At 43.8% G+C, this 25,731-nt stretch overlaps 1 protein-coding gene across 1 annotated transcript in view; it reads left to right on the top strand.

The window, feature by feature from the left end:
• Positions 1 to 1,019: 1,019 nt before the first annotated feature.
• Positions 1,020 to 25,731, top strand: part of RTTN (rotatin) — a 105,078-nt gene continuing 80,366 nt past the window's right edge. Inside the window, exons 1-11 of the mRNA XM_056854945.1 lie at positions 1,020 to 1,074; positions 5,123 to 5,310; positions 6,647 to 6,845; positions 8,243 to 8,323; positions 10,816 to 10,906; positions 11,451 to 11,565; positions 14,202 to 14,352; positions 16,568 to 16,733; positions 18,334 to 18,509; positions 20,151 to 20,266; positions 21,843 to 22,013. Of these exons, the coding sequence (XP_056710923.1) occupies positions 1,020 to 1,074; positions 5,123 to 5,310; positions 6,647 to 6,845; positions 8,243 to 8,323; positions 10,816 to 10,906; positions 11,451 to 11,565; positions 14,202 to 14,352; positions 16,568 to 16,733; positions 18,334 to 18,509; positions 20,151 to 20,266; positions 21,843 to 22,013 (1,509 nt within the window). The remainder of the gene's footprint in view (positions 1,075 to 5,122; positions 5,311 to 6,646; positions 6,846 to 8,242; positions 8,324 to 10,815; positions 10,907 to 11,450; positions 11,566 to 14,201; positions 14,353 to 16,567; positions 16,734 to 18,333; positions 18,510 to 20,150; positions 20,267 to 21,842; positions 22,014 to 25,731) is intronic.

The raw sequence follows: 25,731 nt of genomic DNA, 5'->3' as shown, positions 1-25,731 counted from the left end.
ATACCCCTTTCCTCCATGAATATGTCCACTCCCCTCTTAGAGCCGTCCATGTTGGCAGCCATCACCACATCCTGGGGCAGGGAGTTCCACCATTGAACTATGCCGTTGTGTGAAGAAATATTTCCTTTTATCTGTTTAGAATCTGTCACCCTCCAGCTTCAACAGCTGGCCTCGCATTCTAGTGTTATCCTTGAAGATTTAAGAGTAGCAGTTCTCTTACAAAGGAATTTCAAAGGGAGATTGGAAAGGGAAACTGCTGAATTACAGTTGATATTCAAACTAAAGTCAATGCGTTTACCTGGGCTGAAGAAAGACCTTGCATTCATGGCTCATGATCAATGCTGATCTCTCCCCTGGACATCACAGACTCTTCTGCATACCACACCTAATCCCATCACGCCTGCTATTCACATTTACATACTGTTAACATTGACATACTAATGCTTGTCTGAATTCACTCTCCTCTACTTAAAGACCGATGGAGTCACATTCTAGCTGTCTCTGAAGAAGTGAGCTGTGGCTCACAAAAGCTCACACCCTGCCAGAAAATATTCTTGTTAGTCTTTAAGGTGCTCCTGGACTCTTGCCCTTTTCGACTACTAGTGTTATCCTGTTTATCCCATTGGAACACATCCAGCTCCAAGAGCCACGGGCTGAAAACGGCCTCGCCGCGGAGCAAAAACACACACGACAGCCTTATACCGGAAGGGACCTCCCGAACAAGCCGCCGCCCCCCCGCCCCCCCGCCCCCCGCAAGGTTTGGCTTGTTCCCCCGGCAACAGAAAGCCTTACAGACGCAGGCGCCAGTCCCGACGTCGCGAGACTCCAGACCAGGCGTTTCCGTTTCCGCCGTCCGGAACACCCGGCGAGTCATTGAGAAAGCGGGCGCTCGCGAGAAAACTACAGCTCCCAGAAGCCCTTCGCCTGCCGAGCTCTCGCGGTGTTTCCTCCCGCTCGGCCCTCGCGGGCTTGCCGCGGCGCAACGGCGCGGCGGTTGAACCGGGCTGGGACGCGGGGCGATGGCGAGCTCTGCGGGCACGCAGGCGTCCTTGGCGCCGCTGATCCGAAAACTGCGTAAGTGTCTGATTCTCCGTCCGTCCGCCCGCCCCTTGCTTGGGCGGCTGAGCCCCTGGCAGGGCGGCCGTCGGCTCGGTTGGTTCGGGCTCACCAGGGTCCTTTGGCCAAAGCCACGCATCTCCCGTTTCACGTGTGGACGGCCTGCTGCGTGTCACTTTCAGACACGCATTCTTCCGAGGCTGAGATTTCTTCCCCCCCCTTCCTTGCTCCCCAGCTCCTTGAAGCGCTTATGAAAGTGTCACCCGTTTCAGCAATTAATACAGAACTTTATTATGGCTTATTATTGGGTTTTCCTTTTGGAGTGAGATTTCCCAAATGACCCCAGTTTGGGTTATTTATTATTTTCGGCAGGTGTTTGGAGAGCTTGATTCGTTTCGCCTGAGGGCGCTTACAGACCTGCTGGATAATGCACTTTCAATCCGCTTTCAATGCACTTTGCAGCTGGGTTTTACTGTGTGGAGCGGCAAAGTCCACTTGCAAACAGTTGGTACAGTGCATTGAAAGTGGATTATTCAGCATGTCTGAAAGCGCCCTTACTCATTCAGGAACTGCTTAAGAAACACAATTACTAAGGGCGCTTTCGGACATGCTGAATAATCCACTTTCAATGCACTGTACCAACTGTTTGCAAGTGGATTTTGCCGCTTCACACAGTAAAACCCAGCTGCAAAGTGCATTGAAAGTGGATTATCCAGCAGGTCTGAAAGCACCCGTAGTAATTGTGTTTCTTAAGTAGTTCCTGAATGAGCAAGATGAACTCTCTTCCCCCAAAAGTGAATGGGGAGGGGCTGTGGCTCAGTGGCAGAGCATCTGCTTGGCATGCAGAAGGTCCCAGGTTCAATCCCTGGCATCTCCAGTTCAAGGGACCAGGCAAGTAGGTGATGTGAAAGACCCCTGCTTGAGACCCTGGAGAGCCGCTGCCGGTCTGAGTAGACAACACTGACCTTGATGGACCAAGGGTCCGATTCAGTATAAGGCAGCTCCATGTATTCATGTGTTCAATTTATATTCCTTTGGTAATGCTGAATTGGTAAACGGTGTGATCCTAAGCATGTTGACTTAGAAGTACAGTCCTATTTTGTTGAATGGGGCTTGCTCCCTAGCAAGCATACTTAGGGTTGTTCAGTCCTCCTCTCCTTCCCGAGCAATGAAAAGTCCAAAGGCAGTGCTACTCAGGGGTGGTTTCCAAAGCACTGGAAGTTTTTAGTCTTAAAGTAAAAATCCTCACCATATTTACATAAGAGCATAAGAAAAGCGGTGCTGGATCAGACCAAGGCCCTTCAAGTCCAGCAGTCTGTTTCGACAGTGGCCAACCAGGTGCCTCTAGGAAGTCCGCAAACAAGACAACTGCAGCAGCATCCTGCTTGTGTTCATAGAATCATAAAGTTGGAAGGGACCACCAGGGTCATCTACACTCCTGCACAATGCAACAAATTCACAACTTCCTCCCCCCCCACATCCCCAGTGACCCCTACTCCATGCCCAGAAGATGGCCAAGATGCCCTCCCTCTCATGATCTGCCTAAGGTCCACCGGGCCTAAAATAATAGGCATGATCCTCTGATACTAGACATAATAGGTATGCATCATGACTAGTATTCATTTTGACTAGTAGCTCATGGAGGACCTTATCCTCCATGAACATGTCCAAACATGAACAAATATTGAGGTACAGCAGAGGTACTGCAAGGCTGTAGGTTCATTACCCTCATCCGATTCCCTAAGAGACTGAATCTTAAGATGTGTGTGTTAAGTGCCGTCAAGTCGCTTCCGACTCATGGCGACCCTATGAATCGGTGTCTTCCAAAGTGACCTATCCTTAACAGCCTTGCTCAGATCTTGCAAACTGAGGGCCGTGGCTTCCTTTATGGAGTCAATCCATCTCTTGTTGGGTCTTCCTCTTTTCCTGCTGCCTTCAACTTTTCCAAGCATGATCCTAAGGTACTACTTTTAATATTGTACATCTTTGTCTGCTTCTTTTTCTGTTCCATAAGCCCAAACTGCTGTTTCTTATCTCACTCTCAGACTTGTTTCCTCCCTCCAGGTCTGTGTGCTCTGGTGGGTAAAACATGCAAACAAAAGAACCTGCAAACTATTCTGATTGATCAGCCTGCAGGAATGACAGTATACTGTGTCCACAAATATAATCAAAGCTTACAAACGTCCAATCTTCCTGAAGTTATAGAAGCATGTTCTTACGTGGATTCACTACATTTCCAAACATCCATTAAAATGGAATACATGGTTACTGCAGAATAAATGGAGTCCAGTGCATTTCTAATTGAGTCTGCGGAGAGAACTGGGTGGTAATTTACCAGGATGATATTCGCATGCACACTCTGTATGGGAGACTAATATAGCCCAGAGCAGAACAACTTGCAGATACTTCATCTAGAAATTTCTTATACACCTTACATACCTACCTGGGCTTTTATAATTTTGTTTATATACTGTGATACATTGTTTGTGTGTGCATTATATAGCTTTTTATCTGACCACTGACGAAGGCCTGTTGGCCGAAACGCGTATGGTATGCGGTTTATGTTTATCAACCTTACCAGTTGCTATTGTTCTTTGTTTTATCATTTTAAATGTTTTTAACTTTGATATAAGTGCCTTAAACTAAACATATTCCTCCATAACATCATTTTACCTTTCTCTACCCTTTACCTTTCTCCAACCTTTGGGTAACCAGTTTTTGGTTTTTCAGGTTGGGTTCCCCCCTCCTTTTCTTGTTTATTGAAAAAACAAGAGTATACTTCTTCTAAGTAAGATTCCATTCAGCTTCTCCATCATTTGATTAGGTTAGAGGAAGACTAAGATACATGAAAGATCTCCATAGTATTGGAAGTGGGGGTGAATCCTTGGTGCCCATTGGCTGTTTTCAGATCTCTGTTTTGTTGCTGTGTTCCAAAAAGCGCCCTCATTTTTTAGGTTAGACTGCCTTAAGCGGCCACATTTCATAACTAAGTAAGTTACTGCTTATTAGTTAAAGAACAGAAGGTTGGATGTGTGAAGGAGTGTGAAAATAGTACACCTGTGACCAGACCAATGGAATGGAGATATGCCTCTCTGCAGTCATGCCAAGGAAGTCAACATAAATGGTCAATTTGATCAGTGAACCAAATAGTATCACTACCCCACATTTAGGCTTAAGAAGAAGAGTTGATGATTTTCTCGACCTTTTAAAGAGACTCAAACTTGCTTACAATCTCCTTCCCTTCCTCTCCCCACAACAGACACCTTGTGAGGTAGGTGGGGCTGAGAGAGTTTGGAGAGAACTGTGACTAGCCCAAGGTCACCCAGCTGGCTTCATGTGTAGGAGTGGGGAAACCAACCCGGTTCACCAGATTAGAGTCTGCCGCTCATGTGGAGGAGTGGGAAATCAAACCCGGTTCTCCAGATTAGAGTCTTTCACTCTCAATCACTATACCATGCTGGCTCTTCAATAGATGGTAGATTACATATGTCCCCAAGAATTTTCTTTCAGTGCTGAACTTCCTGTTTATATGAAGATATAGGGACCTGAGAGCCTGCATGGTGTAGGGGTTAAGGTTTTGGACCTGGGAAACCCAGGTTCAAATCCCAATTTATGTCATGGAAGCTTGCTGGGTAACCTTGGGCCAGTCACACAATCTCAACCCTGACCCCACCTAGTATTTGGGTGGGAGACCTCCAAAGAATAACAGGGTCGTGATGCGGAGGCATGTGAAGCTGCCTTGTACTGAATCAGATCCATTGGTCCATCAAAGTCAGTATTGTCTACTCAGACAGGCAGCGGCTCTCCAGGGTCTCAGGAAGAGGTCTGTCCCATCACCTACATGCCTACTCCCTGTAACTGGAGATGCCAGGGATTGAACCTGGGACCTTCGGCATACCAAGCAGATTACCACTGGCCACGGCAGGCAGTGGCAAGCTACTTTCAAAGTCTCCTGCCTTCAAAACCCTACAGGGTTGCCATAAGTCAGGTATGACTTGATGTGGGGGGGGGGAAGCTATAATGTTACTTTAAAGTGTTTTCCATTTTTATTTTGCTTTATGAACAGGACATCAGGTGGCTGAGATTCGGGAACGAGCTCTGAAGAATATTTTATGTAAATTAGATCATAATTTGATTGCATATACTGACTTGGTTCAAGAAAAGCTGCTATTTCTGAGTCTTTTGGAATGGTTCAACTTTCCTGTAGTACCAATGAAGGAAGAAGTACTTAATTTAGTGAGCATCTTAGTAAAGGTATGGATTTCTGTGGTGGTACTTGTACCCGAGAGGTGTTTAATTAAAGATAACAAACATCTTAACATCCCCGCCTACCTTAAAAATCATTAAATCTAATTTGCAGCATGGCCCCATCAGCAGATGCTTAAATATGCAGTTAGGGGCGGTGTAGAGAGGAGGGGTATTTTTCTTCAAACTTAGGGTACCTCCATCAATTTTGCAGAAAAATATGAAAGTGGAGGGGAATTACTGCTGCAACAACTCTCCTTTCCTTACTTTGTGGCATCCATCCTCCTCCTTGCATGTGGGAGATGATGAAGGAGGGAGGAGCTGCTGCTTCACCAGATAGGGAGATGTGCCACTGCAGGCAAGAGGGAGAGGGCAGAAGCCCCCCCCCCCACTGCTCGCCTCAGAGCAGCAAAGAGGAGAATGAAAAAGAAGAGTTGGTTTTTATATGCCAACTTTCTCTACCACTTAAGGGAGAATCAAGCCGGCTTACAATCACCTTCCCTTCCCCACAACAGACACCAAGTGAGGTAGGTGTGGCTGAGAGAGCTCTAATAGAGCTGTGACTAGCCCAAGGTCACCCAGATGGCTTCATGTCTAGGAGTGGGGAAACAAATCCAGCTCACCAGATTAGTCTCCACCGCTCATGTGGAGGAATGGGGAATCAAACCCGGTTCTCCAGATCAGACTTCACCGCTCTAAGCCACCGCTCTTAACCACTACACCATGCTGGCTCCCAGTGTGGGCAGACGGGGGGGGGGAGCACTGAACAGTAGGCAAGTATAGAGGGGCTAGAATCAGCAGAGGGAGTGAGATTTCCCCTTCTTGTTAGTTTGCTGTAGGAAAATGGGAGGGCAGGTGAGTGATATTTCCATTCCCTGTCATTTTGCCTGTGAAGGGAGGAATGGTAGCCTCAGCATCAGCCTGGCCTGTGTGTGTGTGTGGGGGGGTAAGCTGGGGATGGGAGACAGGACCCCTGTAATTCTCATGGGTCCCTGCTAGGAGTTATATGTTCTGCACAGCTTTGAACGTACTGCAGCCAATATACTGTGGAACCCAGACAGTGAAATAACTTGAAGGTTATTCTGGTTTCACATGGGGAATGGGTCCCTACCTGGGGGATGGGTCCCTGTGCATTCACAAGACACTTAGTCTTCAAATATAACAAGATCGCTCCTACTCAGTTTAAAAAATAAAATCTTGAAATCTGCAGAAGCAGACCACATTGTTTATAAGTGTGAAAGCATAGTTGCTTGAACATTTGTTGTTTATATTGTTCTAAAAGCTCTGATCTTTAATCTATTCATATCAGCACTAATTTTAAGCCCGTACTGTCTTTGCAATTTAGTACCCATCTGCTGTGCAGCAATTGGTTGGGATTGGGGCAGTGGAGTTCTTCTCTGAACTTCGTCAAAACGTGGACCCAAATCTGCAGGCGGTGATTGATGGGATTCTGGATGGACTATTCCAGCTGCCTTCCGACATCCGTTCTGATTACCAGGCAATGCCGGATCAAGATCAGCCTTTGCTCCGCATGGCTACTGCTGGTAAATCGTAATTGTCTATATAACAAGAGTATCAGTAGTCCAGGCATCTTGTTGGAAACTGCCCAGTTTAGTCAAGCCAGATATTGCACCTTTGTTAATTGTGTTTATATTTTAAACTCCTAAATGAGCATGTTCATCTAAGAAAATTATTTGCAGCCCATGTTAAATAGAAATTTTCTGACAAAACCCAGGCTTACTCAGGTTGCATATTGTTTTAATCCTCTCACTCTGTCAAAATATTGTTGAGGTTGTTTACAACCAACAGTTAAAACAATAGAAGTTATGCAATAGAAGCTATACAAAAAAGCAGCATCAATGTATTTAATTCTCAACATGCCCAAAGGTATGGATATTCAAATCCGGAGACTGGGGACAGGAACAAGCAAGACAGATATTTCTGCAAACCTGAAAAAGTCTCAGGTTTGGAAAAATCTGAAATCTAAAAAAACAAAACAAAAACCCATTTGTGGGGGGTTAATTTTCCCAAATATTAGAAGAAGCACCTGTAGCTTTAAGAAACAAATGTCCTCAATGGCTGTTGCTAGGTAACAGTATCACCAGCCATTAAGTCTTGGTTTCTGTCAGTAAAAGGGAGGGGGCAGAACCCTTTCCAGGGCTGTTTTGGGCTTTAAGGAAGGATTTTTCAAGGCCAGGCCAGGCTCCGCTACTTTCTGCTGTTCAACAGCAACCACCCCGTGGAAGCTAGCATACTGCCATGGTTAGAGTTTCAGACTAGGATCTGGGAGACCCAGATTCGCACCACCACTCTGCCGTGCAAGTGCCCTGGGTGACTTTGGGCCAGGTACACATTCTCAGCCTCCCCTTACAGGTTTATTGTGAGAATACAATGGAGGAGAAGAGAATGATGTAAGCTGCTTTTAGTCTCCATTGTGGACAAAAGCCTGTAAATGAAGTAAATGACAACCATAGCTGAAGACGGAGGGTGGCGGCTGGCCCAGGTACCCAGTGCTGCATGCCTGGGGGCATCGTTTTCCTGGGTCGAGGCTGCCGGGGGAGGGAAAGCTAGGGACAGGGGAGCAAATAAAGGTAGGTTGGCTGGTGGGTGGGAAGGAGAGGGAAGCAGTTAAAAGGGGGCTTTTACTGAAAGGAAGGGGGAAATAGTGGGCAAGGGGGAAATGAGACGCTCCATGCAAGTCCTTGCAGACCCCCCACTTGTACAATATATTTGAGGGGGGGGGAAATAAAAAAATTAATCAAAAGTAGCTAATTGATGGTGTGGGGAGAAATGGAAGCCTAAACGCTGCAGGAGAAGGGAGTGCACACCTCCGAGGACCCTCTAGGCAATCTACTCTTGGCTGTTTAGGTCTAAGCTAGCCATTGTGTATCAAATACAGGGCATGATGTGCTTACTCTCTTTTCCTCCTTTAATTTTTAAGTATTTCCCCAAGAGCCTCAAGCTGGCTATTTTCATAAAGGAAGAAGTGCTTTGCAAGAAACACCACCAAAACAGTTTTCAGGTAGGTTATAGTAATGCCTGTTCTATAAGTCAGTATATGATTAACAGCATTTTTGTTACTGTATCCATGTTACTTAGCATGATTGAAAAGTGACACATTCATTGCTGCCTAAAAATCTGCCTAGAATAAAAAGTAGACTTCCAGGCAAAAATCTCTTTGTATTGTATCACACTTGTGGTAATGAAATCTTTTAACGTTTGTTGGCTGAGCTGGTTGGATGAGATGGAATGTTTATTAACATTTGAGATCGGGGCTATTACTTAGGTGATGAAAAGGAAAGGTATTGGTTGTCTGGTGTGGTTCAGAGATTTTTTTAAAAAGATGCTTTGAAATGCATTGGGGAGTTCCTGAGATCCTGACAGCCGTTTATTTTCTTAGGGAAGAGAGCAATAAAATGCACCAAGAGGTCAGGGAGAGCAGGAGATGGGTTTTCACTGGGAGATATCAATTTGCTCATCTGCCAGAGAGACAGGATGGATAACAGTTATAAAACATGATATGGGTATGGAGATGTGTGATACGTGAGTTGGGGGTGTATATTCTCATGTGGAGCAAGTCCCCTAAATCCGGATTGGGGGAGGTTTAAAAGGGTGAATCATCCGTTCTTTGTTCAAATGCTTTGCCCAAATGTTGCGACTGTACACCAGGAGCCAGATTCTTCTGCAGGTCTGAAGGTGCATTTGTTCCATGCCAGCTTGGCGAGGTTGTCAAACGTAACTGTTCTGCATTGTAACTTAGCTTAAAAAGGTAAAGGTCCCCTGTGCAAGCACCGGGTCATTCCTGACCCATGGGGTGACGTCACATCCCGACGTTTACTAGGCAGACTTTGTTTATGGGGTGGTTTGCCAGTTCCTTCCCCAGTCATCTCCCCGTTACCCCCAGCAAGCTGTGTACTCATTTGACCTCGGAAGGATGGAAGGCTGAGTCAACCTTGAGCCAACTACCTGAAACCAACTTCCGTTGGGATCGAACTCAGGTCATGAGCAGAGCTTTTGACTGCAGTTCTGCAGCTTACCACTCTGCGCCATGGGGCTCTTAACTTAGCTTAGGCTTATGTTTTATGATCTTTTCCTTAGATCTGTAACCACTAGGCTTGATAGCTGTTTTCCATGTCTGTGCTCTAGCTTAACCTATAGTAATAAAGTCTTTACTGTTTAAGAAAGCAGACTGTGTTTTCAACTCCTCCCCCGGATACCTTAGTTCATTTGCTGGCGCTCACATGCATGCATTTGGGGTGGGGTGAAGTAACTGCAAAGCTTTGTTCTTTGTACTTGCTCAGAGGCAGCTGGGGTCCCCCAAGGCACTGGTAACACGGGAGGCTGGATTTTAACTTGGGGTGGTCGCACCACGAAGAGGAAACACACTTTACATGCCTGCGAGCATATGACAGGCATGTAAGAACACATGGACTCAGGGCGGGTTTGTGACAGCCTGGGTAAGGGATACAGGGACACATCTGTAGGGGATAAGTGCTGCATGATAAGGCTGGCTGATGACTCAAAAAGACAGTGGGAGGGAGTGAAGCTAAGCTAAGAGCCAGGAGGCTTAGGGGTAAAGAGGCTGAAAGGTGGGTGAAAGGCAGGCAACTGAGATGGAATAACAGAAGGATGGGTAGGTGGAGCAACTATGTTGGGTAGGGACATGAGGAACTGGAGTCAAAAGGGACTAGTAGGAAGAGGAAAAGGTGAAGGCTGAATATTACATGAGTTTCAGCTAGCCTCTTCTTTGGCAGCAGACTTCTAGTACTAAGGACCGCTTTGAGTTTTAGGTCGGCAGTTTCACCTTTCAACAGTATTGGAACCCTGACCAATCAAAGGGAAGCGCTTTATTTAATCTCTGTCAAATTATCCCGTGGAATAATTTAAAGACTAACTTTATTGCAAAACTATTAGATGAACATTTCTGATGCTACTCACTTAATGTCTGGCAGCCCATTCCTGGGGAAGGGTTAGATCTGCGGCAGGCCGGAAGTGGCTCAGCTGCCTCAAAGGCTGGCCATCCGTGGAGAAAATAAAAGAATTTAACAAAAAATAAAAATGGGAAAAAAAGAGGAAATGCCCCATTGCAAAAAGCGCAGCTGTGCCGCCGAAAAAGTGCACCACCGGCACAGCTCTGCAGCTCCCTGGTGCCATCCGGGATGGTGTAAGTGCCCATTATCCCAGGTTAAACAGGCACGCCAGCTCCTATGAAGCTTCCTTCCCCCAGGAACGCACACGAAGGCTATCTATTTGTATATTACATATCCAGCATCTTTCATTTTCCCTGCTCAGAAAAAACAATATGTAAGCAATCTTGGAAATCAAGTCTTGTCATGGTTAGAAATTTAAGGATGCTCACTAGTGAAAAAGTTCATGGAAGATTGAGATCTGATCACTAGCGTATCTGTTTGTTGCAGGAGCAACATTTGTCACAATCAGCAAATGAATGTTTATTTTCTCTATGTTGTGCTTAACGACGCGCAACAAAAACAAATGGTTTTTCTCTTTCTCCAGTGAAACACGGAGTGAAGTGTTTGAAATTTTCTACGTTTCCTTGGATACTACTGACAACAACAGATAGGCACGTCCTGTCATCAAATGAAAGGTACAGAAAACCTACTGTGTGTTTAGTCGGTCCTGAAAAACAAGCCAATCTAAATTTGTTGTACGTACTAAACCTTTATAGGTATTTAAAGTAGATTGCAGCCCTGTTGAACATTTTTGCCCTTGCATAAACAGTTTCTGAATGAATAACCCCTTTAAGGGATAACTCTGGGGTTACTGTCTGTTGTCCTCTGGTTGCAGAAGGAGCAAAGTACAAGGTAGCCTGTTCTCATTCACTGGCTTGACTGGTGGCCTAGTAGCTGCTGGGAACCCAGCCCTTTCCCAATAAAATTCATTAGGCGTGGGAGGGGAAAATAGCGTGCCAGAGACTGACAGTTGGTAGGAGCTCGCATCTTCTTCCTTCGGGTGTCATCAGAGCTGTTCTGCTCTCCGTTGGTCCTCTGTAAAATGTCCTGACTGTTTTGACAGTCTTTCTGATCAATGCTCTTGGTCTCTTCCCCCTCCCCATTAAATTAAGTCTGAACACTGCACTTAAGCCAAGCAAAATTAAAGTCTCTGCCACTGATGAGAATGTTTCTTTTTAGTTCACTGAGAAGCAATAACCCCAGATTAATATGGAGCACATGTGAGCTACTGCAAGACGTTATCATGCAAGACTTCCCTGCAGAGATCTTCCTTCAGCGTCCAAAGATTGTTCAGGTTAGAAGCGCTTTTAGCTAAAATCTTTCACGACATTAGGAATTTAGATGGATTTCATGTCAATGTTTTGGGCTTTGTCAATTTTACCCTGTGGAAATTATTTCACTACTTAATATGATCTGAAAAAATATTAATGAGACAAAAATCTTTGCCTAGGTAACTGCAACTCACCTGAAAATAATCATTCTGGCTAACTAAGTGGATATAACACATTTCAGTCTATTTGATCTTTTAAAAAATGTATCTCATAATTTGCTAATTACATTTATATCCTACTAAGGAGTTGCATGCTGTCCTCATAACAGCTTGTGAGGTTGGTTTGGGTGAGTGGCTCAGTGGCTCAAAGCAAGCTTTATAAACCCAGATCTCCCCTCCAAGTTAGATACATTAACTATTTCACGACATTAGCTTTTTATAGCGTGTGTCTTATGAAGAATAACCCAAAAGGTGTCTTATGAAGAATAATACTCCATAGTTTTCATGGCTAAAAGACGACTGTTCAGGAATCCTATGCAATTACAGGGACATGACCATGTGCAGCATGGCAAAACTACCAGGCATTCTGGTACAGTATCAGCTTCCTAATTTTCTGTCCATGCTTGTTGTCAGGGTAGTTAACGAAGTCATGAGTTGTGAGAGGTATGTTTGTGCATGTTTGGTATAGCCACATGCAGCCATTGCCTTGGAAGAGCAGCAGAGAAAACAGGATAACTGGATTCATGTATAATCCTTGTTACGCTCACGCTGTGACAGCTACTTTGGGACCTATCCTGTGGAGTTTCACGAGGCGCAATTCTATCCCCCATGCTTTCCAATCTCTATGTAAAGCCCTTAGGTAAAGGTCCCCTGTGCAAGCACCGGGTCATTCCTGACCCATGGGGTGATGTCACATCCCGACGTTTACTAGGCAGACTTTGTTTACGGGTAGTTTGCCAGTGCATTCCCCAGTCATCTTCCCTTTACCCCCAGCAAGCTGGGTCCTCATTTTACCGACCTCGGAAGGATGGAAGGCTGAGTCAACCTTGAGCCGGCTACCTGAAACCAACTTCCATTGGGATAGAGCTCAGGTTGTGAGCAGAGCTTGGACTGCAGTACTGCAGCTTACCACTCTGCGCCATGGGGCTCTTCTAAAGTCCTTAGGGCGAATCATTCATAGCTTTGGGGTTGGTTGTCATCAATATGTGGATGATACCCAGCTCTATATATCCTAGTGATGTGGTTTAGGTCCTAAATCGCTGCCTGGCTGCTGTGGTAAATTGGCTAAGAGCGAACAAACTGAAGCTCAACCCTGAGAAGACAGTGGCAATGTTGGTTGGGAAGGCGGAGATCTTGAAGGACATTGTGCTCCTCGCTTTTGATGGAGATCAGCTGCCCCTTGCTGACTCAGTTAGAAGCCTTGGGGTTATACTGGGTCCAACGTTATTGCTGGAGGAGCAAGTTAATGCAGTTGCAAAAGAGTCTTTCTTCCATCATAGCCTAGCTCAAAAAATGGCCCCGTGCCTTGAGAAGGCTGATTTGGTCACCTGGATACATGCCACTACACTACTGTAATGCACTATACATTGGTCTCCCCTCAAAATCAATCTGGAAACTGCATTCGGTGCAGAATCCTGCAGCTTGGCTATTATTGGGAGCCAGCTGGAGCATGCGAACTATTCCCATTCTACAGTCACTCAACTGGCTGCCCACCGGTTACCAGTCTCAGTTTAATGTATTGACTGTTACATGCAGAGCCCTTCATGGCTTTGCACCCTCATATCTGCCAGACCATCTGTTCCCCTTTGCTCCACCATGGCATCTTTGCTCATCTGAGCAGGGCCTTCCGCAAGTACCAACTTGCAAATGGGCAAAGTCAACAGTTACCATACACGTGCCTTCTCCATTGTGGTCAGGCAAGCTCCTTCTTTCCTGGTTTCCCACAAACTAGGCAAAAGTGAATTATTCAAGAGGGCTTTTCTATGCAAGCAATTGGCATCATAAAAATTACTTGAATAAATCGTTAGGGACTGGTCTGTACGACTGTGTATAGTTTGCTATGGGTTGGATCCTATTGTGTCATTTTACAATATTTTATTTATATATTATGCTTTGCTTATATATTATGCTTTGCTTATTTATATGTTATGTTTTGCATCCTTTTATTTATTTATATGTTGTGCTTTGCTTCAGATCAGTCTTTGGACTTCTGGTTGGTTCTGCAACCCAAATCCTATTGCATTATTTTATTGGGTATCCCATCCTGTTGATTGTACTGACTGACTTGTGTAATCTGGCCTGAGTTCCAGTAAGAAAGGCAGACTATATATAATGTAAATAAATGAATTAACTGTTCAAATGAACAGGCATGGTGGTTATTCACTCACATAATTCTTAATTTAATATAGCCTTCATGCATAATTATATCAAGGCTATCAACAAGTTTTCTTCCCCTAATTACAGGAGGCCTTGGTGAGAGGCTTAGAGATAACACCAGCAGCTATGAATCCCACGAAGTGGTCAACAAGCTGAGTTCATAACACAGCAGCTTACAATGAATTAGATGGTCCTTTATCTCTTTCCACAGAATCACCGCAGCCACTTAAGCGGAAATGCATTTTGGCCATTTATCATAATTAGGCGTTTTTTATTTCCTTCAGAATCTTCTCTCTCTCCTAACACTGGCCTTTGGAAGAGATGGACAGTACCGTTTGGCCTTACAGGCTTTATCATGTCTGCAGCAGTTGTGTGTCTTCTTAAGGAACAGACTTAACTTTCATAGAGATCCAAGTTTTGTCTCAAGTGAAACCGGTTTGTATAAAAGTAAAGATAAACTTCCTTAGCAATCAACCAATTGTTTGTTAGTTTTTCCTTCCTGAAGGAGCCGGTGTAGGCTCAAGACAGATGAGACATTGGGAGACCTTTAAGATGGCTTACATCTACATGGGTCCCTGATTTGGATAGGGGTTGCATGGGGATTGGGAGTGGGGGATTAACCATTTCGCTCCCACTGAATTTTGCAAGTCGGAACCCAATTAAAAAACAACAATGGATGAGCAAAAGACTTCATCCCCTGTCTTTTTCCTAAAAAGGCTAAAAACAGCACAGGGGCCTGGCTTTCTCTAGTGAAACCATATGGGAGTGGATAAGTTTGACATTCAGTGGAGTCTAGCCCATGTGACCTTTTCCCATGTGGAGGGAAGGTAAAGGGAGAAGCTGGAAGTGCTCAAGATTTAGCCTCTGCATGCCTTCTGTTCTTCTGCTGTGATAACACAATGTCAGGGTACAACCATGAGATTTTAATTCAAGTCAAATGGTGGTGTTGGCTGGTCTGCTTTACATCAGGGACAAAAGTAGTCTAAGGCTGGGTGTCAAACTCAGTTGTTACAAAGGCCAGATATGACATAAATGTCACTTGAAGAAGAAGAGTTGGTTTTTATATGCCGACTTTCTCTACCACTTAAGGGAGACTCAAACCGGCTTACGATCACCTTCCCTTCCCCTCCCCACAACAGACACCCTGTGAGGTAGGTGGGGCTGAGTGTGACTAGCCCAAGGTCACCCAGCTGGCTTCATGTGTAGGAGTGGGGAAACAAATCCAGTTCACCAGATTAGCCTCCGCCACTCATGTGGAGGAGTGGGGAATCAAACCCGGTTCTCCTGATCAGACTCCACCGCTCTTAACCACTACACCACCCTGGCTCTCTTGGTTGGGCCAGGCCACGCCTCGCCAGCCCAGATTGAGAGTGGGGAGGGGTGGCTGCCTCGGCTGGCTGGTGGGCCGGACAAGGGCTCCCGAGGGGCTGAATCTGGCCTGGGGGCCTTATGTTTGACACTCCTGGTCTAAAGTGTGTACATACAGTATAACATCCCTAGGGCCATAAGAGAAGACCTGTCCATCTAGTGCTGGCATGCAGTTGCACTGGCCATGATGATGGTGGTGGTGGTAGGAATAGAGCACTGGTAATCTGTCCTGTTCTCGGCTCACTTACAAAGTTATTATAGTGTTGTAGTGTGAGTGCTATTTGCACCCAGTTGTATAGATTCGACCACACTTTCTAGCATTATCACTCATCCTGGGTATAGAAGAAACTCTGAAAAGCTCAGTGAAACCAAATATTGCCCAAAGTGCATTGTAAAACTCATTAAGGCTTATCACTTGTTAACACCCATTTTGCCTTGTTTTCCTATTTTTAAAGTGGGAAGGAACCTAGCAAGCTAAGAACTGAGGTTGAGTGGGAGAGCTGAGCCTTTGTGCTAATTCATGTTTTTATTCTATGGCGCCAAACAAATGGTAAGACTTTTGAGGAAAGCTTTTGAGGGGAGGAAGTCATCAGTATAGAGGCAGTGATGGAGCAGCTGAGAGTGAACAAACTGGAACTTATTTCAGATAAGAGGAGAGTGCTGCTAGTAGTGATTTCAGCAAACGTGGCTGGTGGTAATTCAGCCTATTTTTATGGGGTTTAATCACCCTGAATGCTCAGGTCCTGGATGGTTTTATCAGTTTAGGCTTATGTGCCAACTGTAAACCCTCCAGAAGAAGTCTGACCTAGTTCAAATTACACATCTGCTAATAGCTTAAAAATTGATTTGCTGCCTTTGGGAAGTTTTGCCACCATTCCTTCGAATTATAAGGAGGTTGGCTAAAACTTCTCCATCTGTTAACTGTTTTTGACCTGGGTTTTTTACAGCTTGGAGAGTGGTCTCATTGTTTTCCCACTCTGGTGTGGTTCCATTATGCAGATCTGCTGCCATTTTCTTCAAGTTAGCTTATTTTCCCTCAGTGGTCTGCTTTTTAAAGGGAGGAGAAGGGAACGACGTAAGCCTCTTTAGACCCCACTGGGGAGAAAGATGGGCTAAATTAGAAATATCGTTGTGATGTGGCTTTAACTTTGATTTTATTGATGAGTGATGGGTTACATAACAGGTATTTTTTGCTGAAGTAGCTTTTCAGGAGGTATTTTTACAGAAAATAAGCTATATGCTTGTGACACAAGTTTGATTGATAATATGTTGGTTGTGCAAGGTACGGTTTCCCAGAATTCCTCAATGTCGTACTCTCAAGAAGCCAGACAGTTCTCTCAATCTCAGAATCCGTCTCCTGGAAGTAGCAGTCCTCGACCATCTGTGATAGGGCGTACGGGTCAGCGTCCCAGGGGTGATGGTCAAGACAGGGACGCAGTATCGTCCAGGTGAGGCAGCTGATACTCAGTATTTCTTATAGAGTTGGAAATTAATTTAATTTGGATAGTCTTGGTTAAGGGGGGGGTATCTGTAAGCCAGGCACAGACTGCCTGCATCACCTGAGGCCACGTTTTGTATTCTGTGGCCTGCATAGGTTATACTAATAATTTTATACAGGAAAATGCTAGCATCTTTGAAAGTATGCTTAAACCCTTACCCCATTCCATCAATCCCTCGCAGGCATCAGGCTTATTCTGCTATACAGATTTTTACATGCAAACAGAAGCATGGCGCGTTCTCTCCTTTTTGTGTGGTTTGCAAACATGAAAATGCTATGCTTATAATTGTGTTCACACAACGCTCTGTGTGAGGGTACATGAATCTCATGACTTTGTTGTTCCCCTCGGCTGCCTCAAGGAAAATCCATGTATTGCTGGAAGGGAAGTGTGAGTGGAATGGCCGCATGGCCTGCAGCACTGAGAGAGGGCTGTTAGAGGCTTTTCATAGGTGCTAAAGCAGAAAAAAAAATACTGCAATGGGTTACCTGAAGATGTATACATGTGTACCTCAGATCTTGGTCAATGTCTAAAAAGTTACCAAGCAGATGGAATCAACAATTTCTGGTGCCTTAATACATCAACCTTTTGCTCATGAGGTGAAGATCTGAATGTTACTGAATCAGGCTTGGCATTAGGGGCGTGCATTCGGCTAAAGCCAAACCAATCTCCGCCCCCCAAAAAAATATATTTTCGGTATTTTTCGGTGTGTGTGTGTTAAACCTATTTTTAAAAAGGTGGGAATAAAAGAGAGCCGAAAAAGCGGATCTCGAATAATGCCGAATTTATTCAGCGTTATTTGGGGCTGCTTTGCCCCACTGCCATTTTTTAAACCCTCTCCTTCCCTGCCTCTCACTTACCTGCTGGCTGGGTCCCTTCCGCAGTTGAACTCCATGTGGAGTTCAGCTGCAGTGGGGACACAGAACTGAATGTTGGGCTCGCTCCAAGACCAGCCTTCAGCTCTACATTGTGTATTTTTCGGGCTCAGGTTTATTAACCTGAAAATTTCCCATTTTCAGGGAAAAGTCAAAATACGTATTTGGCTTTTTCCGGATTTTTTGAAAATTTCCGGGTCTATTAAACCCGAATCCGAAAAATACCCCCCAAATTAAAAATTGGTGCACACCCCTATTTGGCATGCAGTAGGTCAAAGCCTCATCCTGTTAGTGTAGTATTCAGTAGTGTTCATCCCTCCCGCCCCAGATCTTGGTAGCAGCTCCTTTAGCTGAAGGCCATGTCATTGTTGTTATGCCTTTGCTTAATTTTATCATGCTCATCGATGATGTGCCATATGATCAGAAGTGTTGTGGGCTTTTTGCACTAGTCACTTCTTGCAGAAATCCTTCACTGTGTTGTGGGAAGGTTTTACTGTGGGTCATTGTTGAGGAAGGGGATCAAGAAAGGGGGAACTATGATGGGCACCTGACAAATTCTACTGTCCTTTTCCCCAAAGATTTGTCAAGCCACGCTTTCAAGGCAACTGGGTCACTTCTATCTGCGAGCAGTTGGGTGCATTTTGTATACTAATGCTGCTGTTGTTTCCTTTCTGTAGTGGAAGCAGTGCTCATGCAAACGCCAACTCCAGAGTGTATTCACCTTTAGATGTGGGCTATATGGACCTGCAAGAATTGGAAAATGAACACTCTTTGGAATTACAATTCCAACAGCTTAGTTTTCCTCAGTTCTGTGTGGCTGTCTTGGAATGTGCTGTACCTCTTCTAAGAATCGGTAACGGAAAGAGCAGAATCATTTTTCTTGCTTGTGCTAGTCCGGGAGTTCTGTACCATTAGGAGATCCACCCCACCCACCCCCTACCCCGAGCATTTTTGTAATGAAACTTTTAAAATGTTCTGAGGAGATGTATGAAACTGGGATAGGCAAAATATGAGCAGATGTGACCCCAGTGAATGTTAGGAAGCCAAGTGTCTTTGTCTTAGAGAAACGAATGGAGTTTGTTGGTCTCATGGAAAAGACTGTCTGGGAATCCATTAACAAAAATCCTGAAAGGATGGGCAACAAAGAGCCAAGGAGGAAATGCCAGAATTATATGTTATCTGGCTGTAACATCTGTGTACAGCATTTTGGAAATGAACAGCTGCCCATCCTGTGGCTTTTGGCAGCTACCACCCTTGTGTACAGCCACAGGCAGCTGCTTATACAGAGCAGACCAAGCTGCCATCTTAAAGGAAAAAAATGCAACTAGCTGCCATTTGTTTTGTAGCTCAGAAGAGATTCAGAATCCTTTTTTTCCCATTTAGCTGTCAAGGCCAATAGGAGAGATTTCCATTGGCAAGCTGAAATGGAGCGTGTAAGAGGTTTTTTGTTGGGTGGAGCCAAAGAAAGGTGCAGTTTCTTAGAAAGGTGCGTGGGTGATACTGAGCCTATGTCAGCTGCCAGCATGAAACATCTCTTGGTTGGTTGGTTGGCTGACATAAATCGACATTAAATAGCTGCCATGTTGCCTGGAATACTGTCAAAGGAGGGGAGAACTGAACTGGAGGGATTCTTTTGATACTTGGAGTGGCTGTGGATCTGTCCATTCATGAGTTATCAAAGTGTTCCCTTTGGCAAGAAAAATAATGAATAGTTCAAAGATTTTATAGGTTACTAAGAGTAAGTGGGATTAGATACTGAGCAGCTACTTTAGGCGAGGTCTGCTCTGGTTAGACCTCACCTAGAGTATTGTGTTCAGTTTTGGGCACCACAATTTAAGAAAGATGTAGATAAGCTGGAACGTGTCCAGAGGAGGGCAACAAAGATGGTGAAGGTTCTGGAGACCAAGTCCTATGAGGAAAGGTTGAAGGAGCTGGGTATGTTTAGCCAGAAAGGAGAAGACTGAGAGGGAATATGATAACCATGTTCAAGTACTTGAAGGGCTGTCATGTAGAGGAGGGTGCCAAGTTGTTTTCTGTTGCCCCAGAACCAACGGGTTAAAATTAAATCAGAAGAGTTTCCATCTAGACATTAGGAAGAATTTTCTAACAGTTAGAGCAGTTCCTCAGTGGAACTGGCTTCCTTGGGAGGGGGTAAACTCTCCCTTCCTGGAGGTTTTTAAGCAGAGGCTAGATGGCCATCTGTCAGCAGTGCTGATTCTATGACCTTAGGCAGTTCATGAGAGGGAGGGCATCTTGGCCATCTTCTGGGCACTGGGAGTGTGTGGGGGAGGTAGTTGTGAATTTCCTGCATTGTGCAGGGGGTTGGGCTAGATGACCCTGGTGGTCCCTTCCAACTCTATGATTCTATGAACTAGCATAAAACTCAAGAAAATGATTGTTCAGAATTCCACTCATTCTTGTTTTAAATTCCTATCTTTTAAACACTTTGTAGCAAGGAAATTAAGTTCTCTAACCTTCACATGTGAATTCCTAGGTAGCAAGAGAATGATCCTGCAAGTTCTTGAGTTGCTTGCTGAAGACCTGCTGCTTATTGTGGATGCTGTGTCAGAAGATGTTTGGGAAGAAAATAGTCTCTTCGGGCTAGAACTTGTGAGTGTTCTAAGTTAAAGTGTTCTAAGTTAAAGTTGTCTAAAAATTTGCTTTTGTAAAAAAAAAAAGGATAATCTATTAAAATTTCTACCTCATCTCTTGTCAAGAATTTAGAATGGGAAATCATGTTAAAATGGATAAAATATTTGGTTGTTAGGACAGTAGTCCTGAGGGCTGAAGTGGTTGCCATCTCAAACTTCCATCAAGGTGGCAGAAGCCCTGCTGATACTCTCCACAAAGGAGATGGAACCTTTTCCCTGGGGAGTGGGGAAGGGAGGACTCCATTATCAGGTGCACAGTGCTGCTTTGGAGGGCTTTCTTTCCTCTATAAATTTCATCAGAGTGGCCAGAGGCTGAGCCTTTGGTGCACATGGTAGGTGGATGCTAAGGATATCCTTAGAGCCATCCTTGGAGCAAAGTGTGTTTTCTTCTTGGTTGTCCTTGTTATTTCAGAAGATTTGCAGTTTGGGTTATCAAGACAATTATCATGTAAGGTACATTTGAGCTAATTGGATCTGTGCGTGTGTTAGATGCCATCAAGTCCTTTGCGACTTACGGCGATTCTATGAATTAATGACCTCCGAAACATCCTATCATTAACAGCCTTGCTCAGGTCTTGCAAACTGAAGGCTGTGGCTTCCTTGATTGAGTCGATCCATCTCATGTTGGATCCTTCTTTTCCTACTGCCTTGTACTAATCACAGATAATTCTAATACATTTGGAATTTCTTTTACCTGAATGAGCAGGGCCATTGGCACTTTCTCTGTTTGGAACTTTTCATATGTAACTGGAAGTAAAATTCTGGAGCTCAAGGGACAAGTTTTGTGGCTTCTATAACGTTGCATTTGATCAAGAAATGAATTAATTGGAAGGTTGAAGTTTATAAGATTGAGGATTGGCAGTTCATCTTTTTGGGGATTTATGAGCTAAAGTTTTGATTGAGAATCTCCCGTTAATGAATGTCTCTGTTTTGATCTGTTAGCACATAAATTTGTGTTTTATAATTAATGCTTGGCTTGTTTCATGTTTCATGGTTTCATGTGAATTAATTGTGAGTTATGTAGGGATTAATGTGTAGGTTTATTATTCAATAAAAGAGGCACATGAAAATGAATATAAGAAATAATGCTGCAGGTATACGAAGATATTATACACTTAATGATTAGATGAATTATGATTTTGATTAACCAGGATGATAAATGAGAATACCTTCAGTAACGATTGATAAGTGCATATGTAAGAGCATATGATGGAAGAACAACAAGTTAACAGGTTATTTTCAAAGCATGGCAAAGAAAAAGGGCATGAAAATGTGGACATTAGAGAAGAAGAACTAATTGATGGATGTAATATAATTGACATTAAGGAGTCTTGTTTCGAATGAATTAAAAAACTTAGAGGAGATGCATGTGTTAAAAGCAAACAATAGATTATAAATTGAGATAAATTTGAAAAACAGGCCAGAAATTACTATCTATTCTTGAAACATCAGAAAAACACAATAACTGTTTGTGTTCTTGGCTTTCTTGTATTTTGCTAAAGAGTACTAATTGGCCATTTCCTCTCTATTGGCAGAAAGAAAAGCTGCTTAGAGTCCTAGATTCATTGGGTGAAACCATTTCTTACCACCAAAGTAATGCCGGCTCAGGGGCAGCAGATCCTCTTATAATGCACCACAGAATGGTGTTCATTAGTGTTTCGCTTTTCACAATTCGTCTGCTGCAAACGCTTCTCCCTGTAGAAAAGGTAAGGGGCCATTTTTCCTACCCACCTGTGTGTTCAAGTCTGCGGTAAAAACAGACAACATATGTTAACAATATATTTTAAAGGTGCGTGTAGGCAGGCTTGAATTTGGATCTGTCAAGGAGGGATGCAGCCTCGCAAATCTTTTGACTGTAGTATGTAATTTTAATTCTCACTTAGAAAAAAATGTTTATAATTTCAATGTCAATTTCTTTCGTTTCTGTTTTGTTCCCTTTAGCAACTTTGGAATATTGGATATGTGCAATTTTGAGAATCGTGTGCTTATTTCGAACTAGTGGAAAACTTGTGCAATGTGATGCATTGATAGGGCCCGCTTCAATGAAAGTGTGTTTTGAGTTCAGCAGCATCCCAGGGGTAGAAGTAAGGATACTAAGGTGGGCATCAATGGGCCCTGTTTCATAGGTGTAGGCTTGTCAAGTGCATTTTTTTTGAAGTTCATGGAAAGCATTTAGATCTATAGGTTATATTTATTGTTTACATGTTTCAGTGAATGGTTTGATGGGTATATGGTTATATGGTTTGGGTGTATGGGTATATGGTTTGAAGTGTTCTCTTTTGTTCAACCCATTGTCTCAGAGTTTTCAGTTATGACTACCTAAATAAATCTGTCATATTTCATTCTTTGTGTGGATTATGCATTATAATGATGCAATTTTGATAAAAAAAGGTAAAGGTCCCATGTGCAATCACTGGGTCATTCCTGACCCATGGGGTGATGTCACATCCCGACGTTTACTAGGCAGGCTTTGTTTACGGAGTGGTTTGCCAGTGCCTTCCCCAGTCATCTTCCCTTTAACCCCAGCAAGCTGGGTACTCAATTTTGATAACCTGGACTAAATTGTATAATGTTACTGCAATCTTATAAAGGACCAGTAAATGTAGGTTTGATATGCTGTCTGCCATCTGGTGGTTAAAGAAAAGAGCAATGTTACAGTTTGATTTGTCCTTCAGTTAATCTAGTTCAGATTCAGGATTGTTTCACACAATGTCTCTTCTGTGCAGAAATAAAGGTAAAATATTATGTGAAACAGGCTTTACTTCCCATACAGCCATGCTGTTATCTCTGGAAATAAAGATTTTGGTAAATACTGCTTGGTAATTGGTGAGGGACAACAGTAGTTTAACTCGGTGGTTCTCAACCTTTTTCCGACCGTGGCCCCCTTCCGATCTTGTTTCCTTCCTGTGGCCCCCCTGTCCTACCGGTAGAAAGGTAGCTATTTAAATGTTTTGTTTGTAAATAGCCAAGGAACAAAGAAGCATAAACAGCCACACAAAATGCACACATGCCGTTCTTAACTGAAATTTAAAAAAATACCCCACAAAAAAGGGAATACAACATTTATGCAGTTTTCACCTGTGGCCCCCTTGGAATATCCTGGGCCCCCCCCGGGGGGGCCATATGGTCCCAGGTTGAGAACCACTGGTTTAACTAATGAGGTTGAGGGGATGCTGTTTTCGGTGTTGCTTCATGAGAGGCTGGTTGTATTGATGCATCTGATATTTGCTGAACCAGAGCCTTGAGCAGTTGTAGTGCTTAAGTGCGCAGGCAGCCATATTAAGACACTCCTGGATGAAATGATTTATATAGACCAAGTTCAGTTTGGGGCTTGGTCTGATTTTGGGACTGAAACTGTCATGGCCAACCTGATTTAGAAATCCTTCACTGGGAGATAGGGAGATTCTCCTGGACACATCAATAACTTCAGGTTTGGTGATCTGGAAAGTCTATCATGTTGAAAGTGGAACCCACTGTCTTTCAGTGGTTTCTGCCCTTTTGCTTGTGAATGTGATACTAGTGTATGTAGCCCAAAGGTACTTCCCAGCTTTGGTATACCTGCCACCAGTGTCTCCTTCGGTAAAGTAAGGATTTTGGCATGGTTATTTGTACTGAAGTTATAACGAAGCTCAGTTAGTATAAGAGAGAGGGGTTAAGGCTGTAGAGGGTCAGACCACTGCAGCCATGTTAACTAGGGTTTTAAAGAGATGACTTGGAGCTAGGGTATCTTAACTCTGCTTTCTCCTGTATGAATTATACAGAAGTTGAGTGCTTTCACCTTCAGGGCTAGGTGGGTGTGCTCTAGAGGTGGAGTGTTTTCTGTGATTGTACTCCAGCGATGGGGCTGTCTTCTCAAGCAGGTTTGTCTGGTGCCATCTTTGTTTTGAGTGCTGTGTTGAATCTGGTGGCTAATGTTTGGTTTTGAGGAGTGATGGATTCTTGTTGCTCTGTGTGCTAACTTCTCAAGGCCGAGTGTCCTCATTTTTATTGCTGTTGGTTAATTGTGGTTACTCTGGATTGTTTCCTCAGAAATACAGAGGCTTGTTTTATTTTTGTAATGTTGTGTTACAGATCTTCCTAGCCTGCCTTGGATACCGGCTGGTGGAAAGACAGGATTAACTTTTTAAAAAATTATAATAATCCTTTGGCAGTTTCTAAAAAAGTATAACTGTCGTTTCTTTTCCTCATGGAAGCCCAAGGCAACTAATGAGTATATAGTTGTATATTAAAAAGTTCCATAAAATAACCTTTAAAACACTGCTTATAATGATATAGTTTAACAAGGAAGGCACTTGATGATCAGAGACTAGAGAATAATGCTAGGTGCCAAATCTACAACAGTAGGTGCAAAAATGCCCTCTTTTTTGTGTGTGGAGGGATTAGTAATTTGCATAACACAAGAGTCCTTCACCTGTACATTTCATCTTTCTGAGGGTCAGAAACTGGAGCCCTAGATATTAATGTGTAGGAGGGAAGTGAAAGGGAGAATGCTGTCGCTTAATGTAAGATCCAGAACATATTGGGTTTTATCTTGAATTGTGCTCAGAGCTCACTGGTAGCCAGCGTAACAGCACGTTGTATGTATTCTTGGTGTCTGTTGAGGTACCTATAAGGTCGTCAGGGATAGAATACTGTACAAGGATATTACTGAAAAAACTTCGACATGACAGATCTTTAGACATTAAGAAGAGTTGGTTTTTATATGCCGACTTTCTCTACTACTTAAGGGAGAATCAAACTGGCTTACAATCACCTTCCCTTCCCCTCCCCACAACAGACACCCTGGGAGGTAGGTGGGGCTGAGAGAGTTCGGAAGACAGCTGTGACTAGCCCAAAGTCACCCAGCTGGCTTCATGTGTAGGAGTGGAGAAACCAACCCAGTTCACCAGATTAGCTTCTGCCACTCATGTGGAGGAGTGGGGAAGTCAAACCCGGTTCTCCCACCGTTTCTGAACTCTTTCAGGGCAATTCCACATGCCATGTTTTGTAAAAACTCTGAATTACGTAGTGCATCAATGACAACCCTGATTTGTTATTAGACTGTCTCATCCTATTGGATCATTTATTTGCTCTGAATCCTATACAAGTCTGCAAATCAAATTTTGACAGGGTTTTTGTCTTCGAAGGGAATTGTATTCTTGGTGTCTGTTGAGGTACCTATAAGGTCGTCAGGGATAGAATACTGTACAAGGATATTACTGAAAAAACTTCGACATGACAGATCTTTAGACATTAAGAAGAGTTGGTTTTTATATGCCGACTTTCTCTACTACTTAAGGGAGAATCAAACTGGCTTACAATCACCTTCCCTTCCCCTCCCCACAACAGACACCCTGGGAGGTAGGTGAGGCTGAGAGAGTTCGGAAGACAGCTGTGACTAGCCCAAAGTCACCCAGCTGGCTTCATGTGTAGGAGTGGAGAAAC

This window comes from Euleptes europaea, chromosome 8 (assembly GCF_029931775.1).
Source record: "Euleptes europaea isolate rEulEur1 chromosome 8, rEulEur1.hap1, whole genome shotgun sequence".
Lineage (NCBI taxonomy): Eukaryota > Metazoa > Chordata > Lepidosauria > Squamata > Sphaerodactylidae > Euleptes > Euleptes europaea.
This window is presented reverse-complemented; position numbering and strand designations above follow the sequence as displayed.